The following is a 16,347-nucleotide window of genomic DNA, read 5'->3' as shown; positions in this document are numbered from 1 at the left end:
TAACCTTTAAAGTACCTCTGTGAAATATTAATCTGGTTTACTTTTCTCCCACACACAGTTAACTCAGTCTAGAAGCATCAAATTTTCTTCATTTTTACTGAAAAGAAAGGAAAAAATCCCACTCGTACTGTTTTAAATATTATGACATTTTTATTAATGGTCTATTAAACCGGGTAAGTTTGTAAAGAAACAAAAAATCATTTATGTTCAGGCTGTAAACTTTCTACATCATTGGGTGGTAGCCAATGAATCCTGCCTCTATGGGGCAAATAAATGCTTTGTTTTACAAGGAAAGCCCAGGGACATTGTTCAGATCATATAAAAACAGCAGTTTACATAGTTACCAAGCATTGTAACAAAACTCTACAGGTGTGTACTAGATGACAATGCAGTGCTGGCTTTTAGCTTCAGTAACTTAGGAGAACCTTTAAATGACCCTACCCATCTAATTTCTTTGTCTCTCCAGACTCCTTTCTGGAAAGTGGAACATTGCTCTTTATTTAAACCCCAGACACAGTTTATGCTTGACCATATTTTCACTTTTTAATAAATACCTTTTGCCTGTGGTATCCTAAAACAGAACAATACTTTATTAAGTATTTAACCTGCAAGATCCACAAACAAGGTGGTTGCAGACTATCTCACAACAGTAAAATGCATCCCTAATTTCTTCTGAAATGTCCCATGGTTGGGTTTCAAGCACATATTTACATCCATGCACACACATTTAACCACCTAAGCCAGTTAGGACTTTTTTTTTTGAACATTGACCTGAAAATGCATGCAACGAAAATTAAAAAACTAAATAAATAAATGTTTCTATGAATGTAACACTATTACATCCAGGTCAGCTGACAGAATAAAAGCCAATGCTGACACACTGGATCTTTAGACTCACCCTCACTCAGTCCAGAGATGCCTTTTCTCAAAATTACAGGCTTTGTCAATTATTCTGAAAGTGCAAGTAGGCTTTAATGTGTATGGTTAGTTGGAAGTTATGAGCAGCAAGGAAATAAATTGGAAAAAAAATGGCACTTGGTTATATTAAGCCAAAAATGCCTTGTTCCAAGCAGCATGCCATCTCAGCTGCAGTTAACTGTTCAACTACTTTATGAACTTGAGGCAATACTGGAGAGTGGTGTCCCTCTCCAGTGCTATCATTCCATGCAGTAGTGCCTCCAGGGAGCCAGATAAGGTTTCTTATCAGATGTTGAGTCAAAAACCCCTCATCATTTCACATTTATAGTTTTTTGTTTGATTCTTTTGAGTAAAACAGAAATGTGTGGAGAGACGTTTTGTACCACATGCTGTAGGAAAGCTGGAGTGACCACTGACAAGCCAGTACCAGGGGTGTAGGTGCCCAGCTGGTTCCATTTCCCAGTGAGACTGGATGTGTGCCAGTGTGATGCCATCGGAGCGTGACAGGGGCTGGTGCCAGCTGCTGCCCCAAGGCTGGGATGTGGTTGTACACCCTCATTCCATGGACTGCTACTCTTAAGGAAATGCTGGCAGGTGAATCTGGCATCCCAGGCTTAACCAGCGATATGCAGCCTTGGCTGACATAGAATTCCTCGTGTCCATGCTTTGGTATGACCAGGGCTGGGCTAGAGCACAGAGGGTTTGTGGTAAAGCTGTGCCCTACCAGGACCCTGTTTTACTGTCTGCAGTAACCTCTATCTGGGTGCTGGTGTCAAGTGCTTCTCAACACAAACTTACCAAAACTCATCTCCTCCCCCAGGAACGTTGTGGTTTTGATGAATCTGCATTATGTACTGGAAAGGTTTTGACCACTTCTGTTTGAATACAAAATACTGACACAGCTGCTAAGAACAGCCTTAATGCTGCTGGAGGAAGTCGTACTCATCACTGAGGGGGTGGCAGAATGTGCTTGTTAGCAGTAGATGATCCAGTATATTTCTAGTGAGAGTCTGAGGCAAATGTCTCAAACACAAGTAAATGTTTACCACAGCATTTTCCAAAATATTTGCTCATCACCCTCCTCCTAAGTAAATTCTGCTGCCTGTGTGCTTCACCTTTCCACTCACACCCACAGGGTCTGGGGTGAAGGGGGAGGGCACTACTCACTACTGCTTTTCTGCTCCTTTTCCTCCTACTCTTCCTCAAAGAACAGGATTGTTTGAGAAATGAGCCTCCAATATAGTAAGGAACAGCTATTTCTACCTTAGACATGAGGATGTGATAATTTAAGGGAATTAAGTTCTTAGCGACCACATTTGAGGATTAGAAAAAGTCATTGAAGGATGCTGTGGCACAGCAGGGACCTGCAGAAAGGTTGCATGACTACTTATATAATTAGTGTACTGAGCATGGCACCCAGCTTTTTGTCTTTCCCATAAAATACTGCAAAAGGCACTTGAAGTCACTTCACGCAGTCAGAACTTTAAGAGAAATTCTCAGGGTGAATTCATAGTTACCTGTTAGAAAATTGAAGTAAATGCTCCATGAGCTCCTCCCCACCTTCTGTAATGGGGCAGACCCCCCTCCGTGCAGCACTGGATGGGGTTTTCACCTTACCTCGCTGCAGCCAGTTAGAAATGAAGCATCTCCTCTACCTTAGCCACCGATGATCAGTGCTGGGAGAGAGGCGTATCCAGAGGGCACCTCCTCTCTCCTGAACAGCCCTGAAAGGAAAGTGGTATGGGCACCTCACAGCTCTGACCATAGGAGAATCTGAAACGCTGGACAAGGTGCCTTTATCACCATCTGGAATATAGTGTCAGTTCACTCTTATGAATTCAATTAATTTGAAGTTACCACTTCAAAATCACCCTTTTCTCCATTTTTCTGAAGTTGATCTGTCTGAGAGATAGTAAGACAGGAATAAATAAGCCTCAACCAGAACTTCCTTTTTTTGAAATCTTGTTTGGGTTTGTAACTAGGTGGTTTTCTTAGTAGCAAAACTCACAGCATGACAATTCACATCCAGACAAACTTGGTGAGTGCTTCCATTGGGGTGCCAGGGACCATGCCTGGTATAATGGAAAGGGAGATTCTTTTCATTCTGGCTAAAATATGAGACAGGTACTGGGAACTCAGAAGTGTAATACCCTGCTGAAGCTCCTCATAAATAAACTCCAAACAACCACCAAGTGAGACATATCCTCCTACAAATCAAAAAGCCTCTCACCCTAAAGAACTTATGTTGTTTTACCACACGTCCAGAAAAACAAGTGTGTATCTTCACTGAATTATAACCAGACAAAAAGAAGCCCACTATGGCATATTAACTGAGTTTTGAGACAAAAGGACACCATGGAAGTTTTAGCAGCAAACAGGTCACTGTCCCATAAAATCCAAACACAGACTGTTTAAAAAAAATTTAAAAATTAGACAGACTAGATAATGACAAGCTTAGTTTGCTTGAGAGGGAAAGGGTAGTTACTACATTAGATTTTTGTGTTAAATTCTGGCTGTTGGCAATCAACAGTCACCACACACCTACACTGTAGCCGTCCTTACAAAGCCAACGTTAGTGGACTTCCACACACTCCCTAAGCTGATGGACACCAAGACTTTCCTTCCAAAGCATTGCACATTCTGACCATGGAGAAGTTCTCCAAAGGAGAAGTATTTCCAGGAAGGAAGAGGACACGCTCTTCAGCTTGGTAGTAGTCAGACCTCAATTTCGGAATGCTCCCACTCTGCTGGCTTTGCTAATGAAGTTTTTCAGGAGGTCATGGTCCATTTCTGCAAAGCCTTGAGTTTGTGTAACAACAGTCAAATGGTTTATGCAAAATCTGAAGCAAAATTCTTCCAAGTCCTAGGAACAAATTGGAGTAATTTGTAACATGAATGATGGATAAATCCATTAACATAATTATTTTGTTTCAAATCTGTCATTTACTTAGCAGAGAATATACCAGATTGTTCACCCTTTTCTGATCCTTTTGATGAGATCCCAAATGACAGGATGAAATCTGTTCATACAAACTACTCAATAAAGCCAACTTGAAAAAACAGGAGTAGCCACCTAAATCAACTCTAGAACTCCATCACATTTACTAGAACTTATTACACATTCATTAGAAAAGTTATTAGTGGGTGAAACCATCAACTTGCCCCACACAGAACTACTAGAGCATCAATAACTCCTTTCTTTTCCTCCCTGCACTGCATTCGGTAGTGGTCCTGTGAAAAACAGCAGATATCCTAGTCATGCTGGAAATAAAAACAAAATATGATGCAAAATGCGATGATGCTTGCTGAACACAAACAGCATGTTAGGATACACGTGTCTTTCATGGCAAACCTAGAAATTGTATCCCTCTGTCTAATGGGATTCCCGGATAGCACAAAAGGTTCTGTCTTGTTCTGGTCTCACTGTAAGAGTACACTCAGCTATTGAGCACAGGATGGGTACAAGCCATACAACCACAACTGCACACCGCAGATTTTTCCCACCCAAACTCCTCACAACAGTGGCAATCCTTCTGTCCATACACTGGGTCAGTCTCCTTTAGTTGGGTCCTCTGCAACAACTTGCTCTGAAGGAAAATTCATTACCTTCTGCAGCCAGAGCCAGAGCCAGCAGCAAGGAAGTCAGAATTGATCCATAAACTATAAACTCTTCAAGGGTTACAGCAAAAAGAGTAACCCATGCCAATTTAATTCTATGTTAACTACACAAACATTGTAGCCTGGGATTAATAGTAGAAAGATACTCAGAAGACTACCTGTGCATTTCCTTTTGAAACCTTTTCCTTAGATTCCATGTTTCAAGATCTAATTAAAGCTTTAAATGAAGCACAAAATATCCTTAAAGAAGATATATGGTATAGGAAGTATCTCTCATCAACTACTGGGAAAGTAGAAACGGAATGAGAATAGCAGAAGCAAAAAACCAGAGGAAATAAAAAATGTAAACAGTCAAAGACAGTGACAGCTTAAGTTCCAGCAGACTTCTGAAATGGTACTGTCAGAACCTGAGCTGCTTTACAGTCAATGTGTGAACTTTTATGCTAACTAAAATGAACAGCACTTGCCTTTTCTGGTGCTGGTATGAAGAGGACCGACCATAGATTACAGAGAATCCTGGTCACTCATTTTGCAGTTTCAAGAAATACTGTCTTTTTTATTCTGTTTTATAGAAGATGGTTAGTCTAAAATTTGCTACAGAGTATATGAGAAATATGCTTTAAAGTAACTTGTAGCTGCAACTCTTTGTATTTTCTGAAGATAGGAAAAAATATTTTCAAGCATTTTAAATCCTAACAATGCATACAGTAGTCAAGTCAGTCTTAATTTGTAATGTGAATGGCATATCACACACCACTATAATCTTTCACTTGCAGTCTTCACATTTATTGACAAAAAAAATTGAATTCTATCTTTTCAAACTTCCAAAATATGAGGCCTCTTTCATAATCCTTCTTTCGACAGTTTTCTACTGAAGTCCTGACACACTGCACGTGGTTCTCAAAACAGGAGTTACTATATTAATATAGTACACTGGAAGATCCTTAGCCAGAGGCTATCCCCATGTCTTTGATAAAGAAATCTTTGCTGCATTCCCCCAAAGCCATTCTACTCCATCCCTTTCTGAGCTGTGGGTGTAGGGAGGAGGGCAACAATGCACTCCCGAGTTTGGCACATGCTGCAGCCAGGGCAGGTGAACCAATTCATCATCTGACAATTGTGTTAAACTGTAACATGTTTTGAAAGAGTAAAATACTGAATCACAGAAGGAAGATAACACATATTTAGTTTTCCAGCCAATCCCTTTTACTATGTCTCAGTCATTATGAACTCTGGTACTTTGTCCAGACTAGGTTTACTACTTCACAACACACATAAACATATCTTTAACTACTCTTTAACTACTTCACCAGATGCAGATCAACTAAACATACTTCTGCTTTGAAGAATTCAAAAATGCTGAAAAGCTTGTATGAGGAGAAACTACAGAATAAAATTTTAATGAAAAATCTGCTGTTAAGAGAACCAAATCATTGGGTCATGCCTTCCTGTAGAGTCTTCCCTGCTATGCTGGGCTTGTACCAGCACAGCATACTGAAAGCACAGCTCGTCTTTGCCCCAGCTGTTCATGCCCTCTGTTTCTGACACCTGGGTTACAAATGCCTTGTAACTGGCAGCTGGTGATCTTACTATCTACTAATCCCTTGTTATCCCCTTTCAATGGACAGAACTCACCGACTTCCAGCCTCCCCTTTGCAACTCCTACACAAAATTATCTCCTATAGTTTGCTGTCTCCATACAGCACTGACTTTTGCAACATTTTTAACTCAGTGTTTGTTTCAGTCTCTTCCTTCTACTTGCCTCCCACACCTGAAAGGTATTTATAACAATGTCCCCATGACTAAAATACATAAGCAGACTTTTTGAATAATAAAACCCACCACATAGTTACTTCCACAATCATCACAGCACTAAGAAGATGAGAAAAGGAAAATATCTTTGAAAGTATTTGTTTACCCAAAAAGCACTGCTAACAGGCTGAGTGCTAGTGACACATTCCACAGTCAAGGGTGGACCACAGGATATGGGGATGACAGGATATGGGGAGAACATTAACAATAGGTGATTTGTTGTATGTCAGCACAATTCATTGAAAACAATACTGCAAAATGGATTTTTTTATATAAGCACAAGTGTAAATATGCAAGGACTTTATACGTAAATTTTCCCACTGCCTGTAAAAGTCAGTACCAGAGTGACTGTACCAGACACTGGCAGACAAAATGAGTGGGTGAGGAACTCAGGGACTGAAAGACAGGGCAAAATCCAAAGGCAGAGATGTAAATGGCAGTGAGAAATTTGCATGCCACACAACAAAGCAGGAAGCAGATTAAGAACCCTGACTCACAGGTGCAAGCCAAAAGACCAGGAAGAAAACACTAGTAACTGGGGGTTTTTCAATTTTTATTTTACAGCTTAGAAAGGGGAAAACAAATATCTGGAAAGCCAGAAAGGGAAATTACAGTAATCATGCCTTACCAGTTAAATACAGTCATGTTTACATTAGGCAGCTTAATTTCTCAGAAAACAACTGCTTACCTGAAGAGAAGTTCTTACCTGAGCTTCGTACTTGACAGCAGCAGAAAGAAGAGCAATGGCATTCTCTTCACAAATGCCTTGTTTGATCGTTTGCTGGCAAAGCTTTTTCAGTCTGTTTTCTCTATACAGTGTTGCCAAATCTAGCAGCCCTGTGAAAATTCATACAGCTTTAACTATTGTGGTGCAAAATATACAAGTGTCTCTTCAAATTAATCAACTACCCTTTTGTTTTAGGCTGAATTAATCAAAGACTTGCTCTGGTTTTTCCCCTAGCTGATGTGTGCATTTTTTAAGGTCCCCTACAGATGTATCAAAAAAGGAACCATTGTATTACTATGCAAGTGTTCTGTTCTCTTGTTCCCATTCTGGACATCAATTACATCCTCTTAAATTCATGCAGGGAAGAGCTCCCTTTTCGTTCAGGAACAAAAATCGCTATAGCTACTCAAACAAGAAAAGTTTCAGGATGGCATTAGTGCCTTTCTAAATAAAAGAAAGCTCTTTATAAGAGCAACAACGAGCTCTTTTTGAAAACTTTGCATCTTTGATCTCACTGCATGCCCACCACTCATTCTCCTTGGGCATGTTTCCTGCTACTGCATCCTTTCTTCCTGACACCTGCCAACCTCAAGATTTAAGAGCTAATGAAACCAAAATTAACAAGCCCTGCTTTCCTTACCCGGTAATGACACAGACTGAACTTTTCAAAAACAATAATCTAGAGTAATTTACATTTATGACAAATACCTATTGCATCTTCAGGAGGGAGCCTAATGTTGTCTGTATACAGGTATTCCAGGAAGGCTCGGTAAACAGGATAAGAAAATTCACTCATTTCTATAATTTCATCATCATTATTGAGTATGGAGCGAAAATGTTCACACCTACAAAACATGAACAAAGATTGTACACTGTAAAGAGTTAAGCTTGAAAGATGAGCTGCAGCAAGAAGTTGGTAAAAAAATATATCAGTCCTAACAGACTAAATACACAAGCAGAACCTCTAGCTACATGATTTCTTGCTTTGAACATCTTAATTTCTTTAAGCCTTATAAGGCTTATAAGCCTGATACATATAATTCAGAATTTTATTTGTTGTTAATATTTTATGGCAGGATCCATTTCTACTTACAATATCTATAAGGATTATCCATCTGGTTTTGATGCCATTTTCTTAATTACATTGTACATTAGCAATCAATTTTATTCCCTGTCTCGTAGCAGATAAAAGTTTACAATTAACTTAGATAATTCCGACATTTGACCCTGATTTCTCCAACACTACCTAATGAAGAGGGAAATCATTAATAGTTTTAAGATATCATTTATTCCAGTGTCAGAGTCCATACACAATTTAGCATTAATCATTATATTCAAGGATAAATTATTGAAAGCGAAGACACTCTCACTCAGATCTTTCATCACCTTTTTCTTACAAGTCTGAATACTTCTGTAACAGATACAAACAAGGACAAAGCACTGCCTTTGACAGCTGTAATCTGCAACTTGCAGTTCACAGTAATTTACAATGTACTGTAACATACTGTTCCCTAAAAAGCATCCTAACATTTGCACTGTTTTCAAAATTTTTGTTGATATAAATGAACATCACCACCTCTGATAACTTTTCCTATAAAAACCACAATTTAATTGTACCTTTTTGTACTACACTAATTTATAACTCTCCCACATCTAAATTTTCTCTTCTTTTACTCAAACTTTTCTATAAAAAGTAGGATGGTTTCCTTTTAATGTCTCTGAGACAAGACTACAACCTAAAGACAGTATCACTTAAATCCAAATGAAAAACAATTAACTAATCACTTAAGTTCTTCACATTTTACTGGTTATTGAAATAATTTTTTTTATCTTAGTATTTTGGGGCTTTTAGTAAAATAATGGAAACCCTTGTCAAATTCATAAAGAAATAAAAAGTCATTATCTAGCTTCTGCATATCTGTTACCACATTCTGGCATTGGGAGAAGCCAAAAAAACCTCATTGTTTTGCTTCCCAGAGCCTCATGTTAAGTAGTGGTGACCATGCTATCCATCCAGCGTGGATCAGACCTTGGGAATGGTCTGTGCCCCAATGGCACCACACAAAAGTCAGAGAGAAGGTGGTACACACTGATCCCTGAAAAAGTAATAAGTAAATGAAAATAAAAATTGGTTAGCACACATCCTCCAGCCTGAAAAGCATCTTGGAGTGACTCATCCTTTGGAGTGTCTCTCTCCCTGTTACCATCAGGGACAGCCCAGCCCAGTTCTGGCTGGCTGAATGCAGAGCTGATGAGTCCCACCCACACACTGGGATGTATCTGTTCCTGCAGGCAGCGCTGCCCTTGGGCTGCTCTCACTGAGCCGGGCGTTCCCGGACATTTCGCCACCACCGCCAGCCAATAACCACCAACAAGGGGATCCAGTTCAAGAACAGGAATAGGACAAGATGGAAAGCAGTCCTCATAAGCAGTAAAGAAAGGACTGGATAATGAAAAGGAACTTGTACCAGCACTGCTTTCATGACAGTGCTCTGGAAGAGGCCGAATGCTGCAAAATACCATTTTAAATACCCTGATCCTGTTGCATCATGACACTCAAACAAAATATTAATTTTACAGACTGTGCCTGATGCTTTATTATTCCTTCATAGTATTTTGGTAACACCATATATTTAAATCTATTTTAGAATTAGACATATTTCCTTCAGAGAATGCCACATAATCTGAGAAAGAGAGCAAGAAAAAAGAAGTAACAGAAAGCTACATACAGTCTGATTATCAGGAAAAAGAACCTCAGGAACATTTTGGGCATACACAAGATTTGATTTTGGTTTGGTGGTATCTGATAGAGAACACATGGCATTCCAAATGAAGAGGGTGGACTATAGGCATGAGTGTAATGTACAAGCAATGAAGCCAGTAAAGGGAAGACAAAAGTAATACAGGTAATCGATGCAGTAAGAGGAGAGCAGAAAAAACTCCAACAAAAAAAGAACAGGCAAGACTTAACAGGGAATTTCAATTTTACACAGTAATATACAAGAAATCACTAGTAGGACTCAGGAGCAAAAGTAGGAAGATGAGAGTGGTGATAAACTGAGTGAGATAGCCAAGCATTTTGAGAAAAAAATAGCAAAGAGAAAAAAATACTGTAACAATGAGGAGGACGAAGCAGAAGCAGTTGGCAAGGCAGAAGAGATCTAAAGCAGTGTCTCTAAAATATCCCAGTAGAAACCACATCAGCAGTAACAAATTAATCTCTCTGCATGTTAATAATAATGAGATCATTCTGTAGAACTGCTTATGTCAAATCTCACTGTAAAGTGGTTTTAACTTGCAAAAAGTTGTAAAAACAGAAAGAGAAGCCAGCTTAAAAGTCAAATTCACTGATAAGAGGGTTTAAAACAAGTAGAACAAGAAATCTGTCATAAAAGGAGAAAAAAGAATCTGGAGAGCACCTACAGAAGTTGCTGAAACAACTGAAGGGTCCTGTGGAAGGAAAGAAAGCCAAGAATAAACAGAACCCCCTCAAATCATTCTGGTGGAGGAAGCCAAACATATAAAGAAGGAAAAAAACTGATTCTAACTACTCGGAAGACAGCAGAAGTAAGTGAGCCTTTTCCTCAGCAGCAATAACCAAGGTTATTGGAAATCATGGTCAAGGCCATTTAGGCAGCACAAAGGAGGATAGATGTCAGATGGAGGGAAGTGATGGAAAGACAGGTAGTAGAGCAACATGTTTGATAATTACAAGGAGTGACAGAGAGTAACAGCAAAGAACAGCAGATGAATCCCTGACTCAGGGAAAAGGGAATTTGTAAGAATAAGTCAAGAATTTTCTTCAGTGATGACTCAGCACAGTGGACTACACTACACAGTTTAGTTTATACAATTTATACAGTTTGTTCCTTACCTAATTTTGAGAAGAACTTTATGAACATGAATGTATTTTCCATCCACTAGGAACTTCAGGTCTGCAGTTTCAGGGTTGTCAAATTCCTTCTTTAGTGACTGGGCTACTGTCAGATGGTCATCAGGCTCTAGAATAAATAGGGGACTTACTATAAAGTAGTAAGCAATACAAGTATCTCCCACTACAACATTCTGGGTATCTGTCAGCAATTAACACTCTTAATAAATACATCTCCTTAAGGCTAGTAAAACCCCCCAGCAGCCTGTGCATTCTGTGTGAGCCAGAAAAGCAAAGAAAGGACAGCTTTCTTCAGTTCTTTTTAGTTTCCTGCTCCAAGAAAATATCTCTATTAAAAAACCTGTAAATTCCACTCCTCTAACTCATCTATATCAGGCCAGAAAAAAAAAAGGTCTCAGAAGTTTACTGCTGCATCTGATAGAAAATAGTGTCAACCATTAATGAGTAAATTATCTCAAATTAAAACTGTTAGTTACTATAAGAGCCTCAAAAGATCAATTAAAAATCATAACAAAATTTTCTGAAATGCTCTCATGAGGAGACATTATATTACAGCAAAAATAAATCTATTACAGAAACAACTTGCTGGTTGCAGTGAAACTGCCCAGTGCAATATCCCTAAAAGGAAATACCAACACTTACAAGTCTATTCTAAAAGGATAGCTTTCCCTAGACTTAATGGTGTTAGAAGCATAGTGTGTCAATGTCTGCATATTCCTGTTTGTGTCATATATCTGTATATCCCACTGTGTACATAACATTTGCATTATAAAGTTACCAGACAGCTTTGAGAAGTCATTCATCATTTGCATACAAAATTTTACCTCCTGAACTGATCCAAATCTTCATCACATTCAGAGAACCATCTTCTTTAATACTACTAAAAAAATCAACAACCCCTTCCACCCCCAAATCTCATTCTTAACCATCACAACATTTTGTCTTCTTACCATATAAATACTCATTATAGGTTTATACAGATCTTGTGGGTCAGCAATTAGTTGTTCTCTACAGAAAATTACATAAATGCTAGGTCCTGTAACCTAGCAAGCTAGAAATTATAATAGTATTCAGCTGGAAATGGAAAGACCTTCTCCACAAGCTCTAGAAAAAGCTTAACCCACACACACACTTTGATACTGTTACACTTTGTTTAGCACAATCATTTTGCATTTCATTTAGAGAATGTCAGGTATACCCAATTTGGGTTGGTACAGGTAAAATGGATGGGGGAGAAAAATCCAATATAGTGGTAAGAAAAATGAAATATTTCTGAAACAATGATACTGTAAAATACTTTGTTTGTTTTTATTTTGTACAATATGTGGTTTATTTATTCAGACCTCTGCTATCCAAACAAGTAAGCATTTTAGCAACTAATGCAAAGCTGAAACTCTTCTTCAAAGTTAACTGGCAATCCAGATGTCCAAGATACATCTCCAGATGACTTCTACAGCCATGAGAGGAGAACTGAATATAGTGGGGTTCAGCTTAGAGGGAAACCACATGCTTTTATTTCACTGTTACAGCAGTGAAGGGGGAACCAGAGGAAGGGAATGAAGAGGCAGTTCACACTGACAAGGCACAAAGCCAAGAAAACTCCTTAGCAGCCTGTGCTAAGAATTGTATTAGAAATGTCCGAACTGCCACAAACATGGAGAGAATGGGAATGCCTGGGTGTGGAAGCACCAGAATAAAACAGAGAGGGCTGTAAGCATGGCAGATGTCCATGGCACCGAGGTCAGCAGATGTAAGATCCCAGGACACAGCTGTCTGAGGATTCTCACCACGCATACATCAGGTAACAAACAACAGTGAGTCAGTCCTGACAACTAGCCAAGGTGGGACAGGATGAAGAGGACAGTCACACTCAGCTCCTGGAGTGTGCAAAAAGGCACATCTGAAACCAGCACAGTCATCTAACTAAAAACAACCCAGGAGACATGATAAGGGCCTGATAGCCAGCATCCTATACCCTGTGTCATCACAAGGAACCCTGCTCAGAGCCCCTGAATAGTGCCGGGATGCTGAACAGACCACTTGGCACATATCAGAATGTGGCTTTTAAAGTGCATCTGAAACTTGTTTTGTTTAAAAATAAAAGTAACTTTTTCCTCCTGTAAGGCTTCACCTTATGCTTTGGTACAGCATTGCTGCAGTAGTGGTATTTCCAAAGGGACCAAGAAGTCATGGTCAAAAAAACCCCAAAAAGCCCCACAAACCCCCCGAGAACAACAACAAACAAACAAACAAAAACCACAACAAACCAAACCAACAAAAACAACAACAAAAATACCCCAACAAACCAAACAAAAAAACCCAGCAACACCCCAGCAACTTTATTAGAAACCATTATGGGATTAAATTGTAGCTGAAGAATGAGCTCTCTGGTAGCCAATGCTGTATACTTAACTCTTTCTAGTCAAGGCCAGCAAGACAGATCTTAATGCTAACCAAATATCTGAGATCCAGCAACTTGTCTCTTCAGAAGACCAGGTCATGATCACTTGTGATGAGATTGAGTGCTTGTGGCCAATTCAGAACACGGGAATTTGGGTCCCTCAATTCTTAGCAGTCTACTTAAGAGCATCAAAGAAAGCTTCAGAGTTCCTAAGGTTCTGCATGGCTTCCTCAAATCTCCAAATTAAAACTCAGCTTTTCCACCCAGAGCCACTGGACAGTCACATACAGAGGTTATACAAAAAAAGCCCCATCCCAAACCTAAGGCATTTCCCCATAGAAATAACCAACATCAATAAAATGGACAATTACTTAGCACTGCCATCAGGCTTTAGCAATTTTTTACAATTCCATATTACACTTACATATATGTAACATGTCACTAGGACTACACTTCCCCGTGTAAATTTTTGAGAGAAACTAAGTTTAGGCTTCAAACACACACAACTGTTTTATGAAGTAATGATTCTACTTAGAAGATGTCAGAAAAAGAAGTATTTCAGCTCACCTACGGAGAGCAGGCGCCACATGACGGCGGGGGTGGCGAAGCAGGCGAACACATCGTCAGTGCAGGCAAAGTGGGTGAGGTGGGGGAAGGTCACGGACTGGCCCCGGCACTGGCCCCACATGTACACCTGGCCACTCTGCGTCTTGGCAGCCGACGTGTGCGCAGAGTGGCAGGCTGCGATCTCTATAACTCTGAATTCACAAGCAAACAAAAGAATAAAAGCAGGTCACTCCCATTAAGAGCAAAATGCAGTGAATAATCTCACGGCCTCCTGTCTTCTGCTGGTGCAAGACATGCTTGTAAGCACACATGTAAGTAAGGATGCTTTCTGGTCATACATAGCAAAATTAAAAAGGGCTGGCAATGTTTCTTCAAAGAGAATGCACTCAAACTTTCTCTGTGGAAAAGCATCTTGGGAGCAAGCAGCCACGGTGGCAGTAGAGCCCTGTATCTGCTGCAGCACACTGCTGACCCCTCAGCCATCTCAAGCAAAGCTATGATGAGTTTCAAGTCTCTGAGTGTCCTTGGTGGTGCTGGACAGTGAGGTGAGTGGCTGCATTGAGCTGTAGAGAACAAATACTTGGAGAAGACGAAGAAGGAAATGAGGAGGCATTAAAAAAAAATTGCCTTTTGGCTTATAATTGAAAATTAATGAAAGCCTTTTTACTTATTGGTAACAGTTATAAACCAAAAAGTTAAACATACTTCATCTTCATCTTACTCATATAATTATTATTACTTACATGTAAAGGACTTTCATTTTTAAAATTAAATATTAGAACCAAACAGCACTTAAAGTTGCTTCTAAGTGTCTTTTAGCTAGGCTATGTCTCTAATTCTAAGGTTGATTTAGGACTTCAAAACTCCCACTGTGTACAGCATTACACAATCCACTGTTTTGCAGTCTGAACTACTGCTTGTTTACTTGTTTTCCAGCTGCCTGGGGATAATGGCAGGGTAACAACTTGTTTAAAGCTGTATGCACAAATCTTGCAGGCTTTATTGAGGCAAGATTTTCACTGGCACCAAGAATTCATATTCTGACCAACAAAAGGGAAAGGCAGCATGCAACATTAAAACTTGTATTAAAATCATTATTGTAACATTTTAACTGAGGCCTAAGTGTCTGGAAAAAACAAAATCAATGTTTTAAGCAAAACCACAAATAGACACAAAGAAGTAGCAATGTTCAAGATCAGGCCATGTCTCATCACCAGAGCAGCGATGCCACTTCCTCACAATGACGTGCTCAGACAGAGGGTTAAGAGGGACATCTCACTTTCCTTCTTATTCACAACAGGAGGCCAAAATCAAGACCTCTGATCATATACATACATGGCTTTACAATAGCAATAGAAATAACTGCCCCACTAACCCCTCGAGGACCCAGAGGAAAATATTAAACTTGCAAAAATCTAAGCTTAATTTTTAGGCAACAATGCTAAGAAAGAACTCCTCCCTTTCTCTCTCTCCTGGGTTATGAGCCAGATTTAATAGCAGAAAAAACACAAATTGCTGATGTCCACCCTTCACTACTTCTGAGTATGCTTCTCGTCAAACGTAGCACATTAAAATACAATTTATATTCACAGACAATAAAGCTTTTATTGTTGACTTCAAACAAACAATGAAACTACACCACTGAAGGGAAACTGCAATTAAGGCCTGTAAAGTACAGTGTGAGCCGAAGCAGAAAATAGCACATTCAGGCTCAGAATATCCAGTTTCTTTTTCACAGGGATGGTTATGGGGCAGATTCAAGCACTTTCAGTGAAAATTCTGTTCACATTTAGCAGATGAACCATTGCAAAAAATTATAGGCTCCTTCTCCCCAAAAAATAGATTAAAAATACCATAATTTTATGTAGTTCTTCTCAGAGCATGTCAACCAATGTCTGATTGCAAGACTGTAAGTATTACCTGTCCTTATCCACAATAACTGTTGTAGGGTAAGACTGGTTACTTTTATTCCCAGTACCTAACTGGCCGTATGAATTGGCTCCCCAGGCATATATCTGACCTTCATCTGTTAGCACTAATGTATGTGCATAGCCACAGGCAACCTATAAGGAATAATAAAAAGAAGAAAATCTCATTTTTATGTAATTGTAAGTTAATACAGATAGATGCATCTTATGCTATACGTCAATGCCATTGATTCTATACCAGTGTAAAAACTATAAATACAGGTGAGTTGATTACAAATGGAAGGAAATTAGATGAGGTGACTTTGAGGAAAAAATATACCAATGAGAAACCCTGGCAGATAATCTCAAGAGCAGAGCAAAAAGAATAGCTGGAAACTGAGAAAGAAGGAAAGCTTTATGACAAATACGAACAACATGCAGAAAAGTGAAGATTGCCTGCCTTGCATTGGCCTTGCTCCACGGGCAACCGCTCCAATATGAAGAG

General features: G+C 39.3%; 1 protein-coding gene across 2 annotated transcripts in view; it reads right to left on the bottom strand.

Moving 5' to 3' along the window:
- Positions 1-125: 125 nt before the first annotated feature.
- The window catches only part of RCBTB2 (RCC1 and BTB domain containing protein 2), a 32,405-nt gene continuing 16,183 nt past the window's right edge, over positions 126-16,347 (bottom strand). For both annotated transcript variants that reach the window (XM_048295274.1, XM_048295273.1), the window contains 6 exons: positions 15,856-15,998; positions 13,936-14,126; positions 10,950-11,076; positions 7,784-7,920; positions 7,055-7,185; positions 126-3,781 (listed from right to left, as the gene is read on the bottom strand). In XM_048295274.1, the coding sequence (XP_048151231.1) occupies positions 3,641-3,781; positions 7,055-7,185; positions 7,784-7,920; positions 10,950-11,076; positions 13,936-14,126; positions 15,856-15,998 (870 nt within the window). In that variant the 3' untranslated portion in view covers positions 126-3,640. The remainder of the gene's footprint in view (positions 3,782-7,054; positions 7,186-7,783; positions 7,921-10,949; positions 11,077-13,935; positions 14,127-15,855; positions 15,999-16,347) is intronic.

This window comes from Corvus hawaiiensis, chromosome 2 (genome assembly GCF_020740725.1).
Source record: "Corvus hawaiiensis isolate bCorHaw1 chromosome 2, bCorHaw1.pri.cur, whole genome shotgun sequence".
In the NCBI taxonomy this organism is placed as follows: Eukaryota; Metazoa; Chordata; class Aves; order Passeriformes; family Corvidae; genus Corvus; species Corvus hawaiiensis.
Note: the sequence above shows the minus strand (reverse complement) of the source record. Positions and strands in the feature narration are given on the sequence as shown.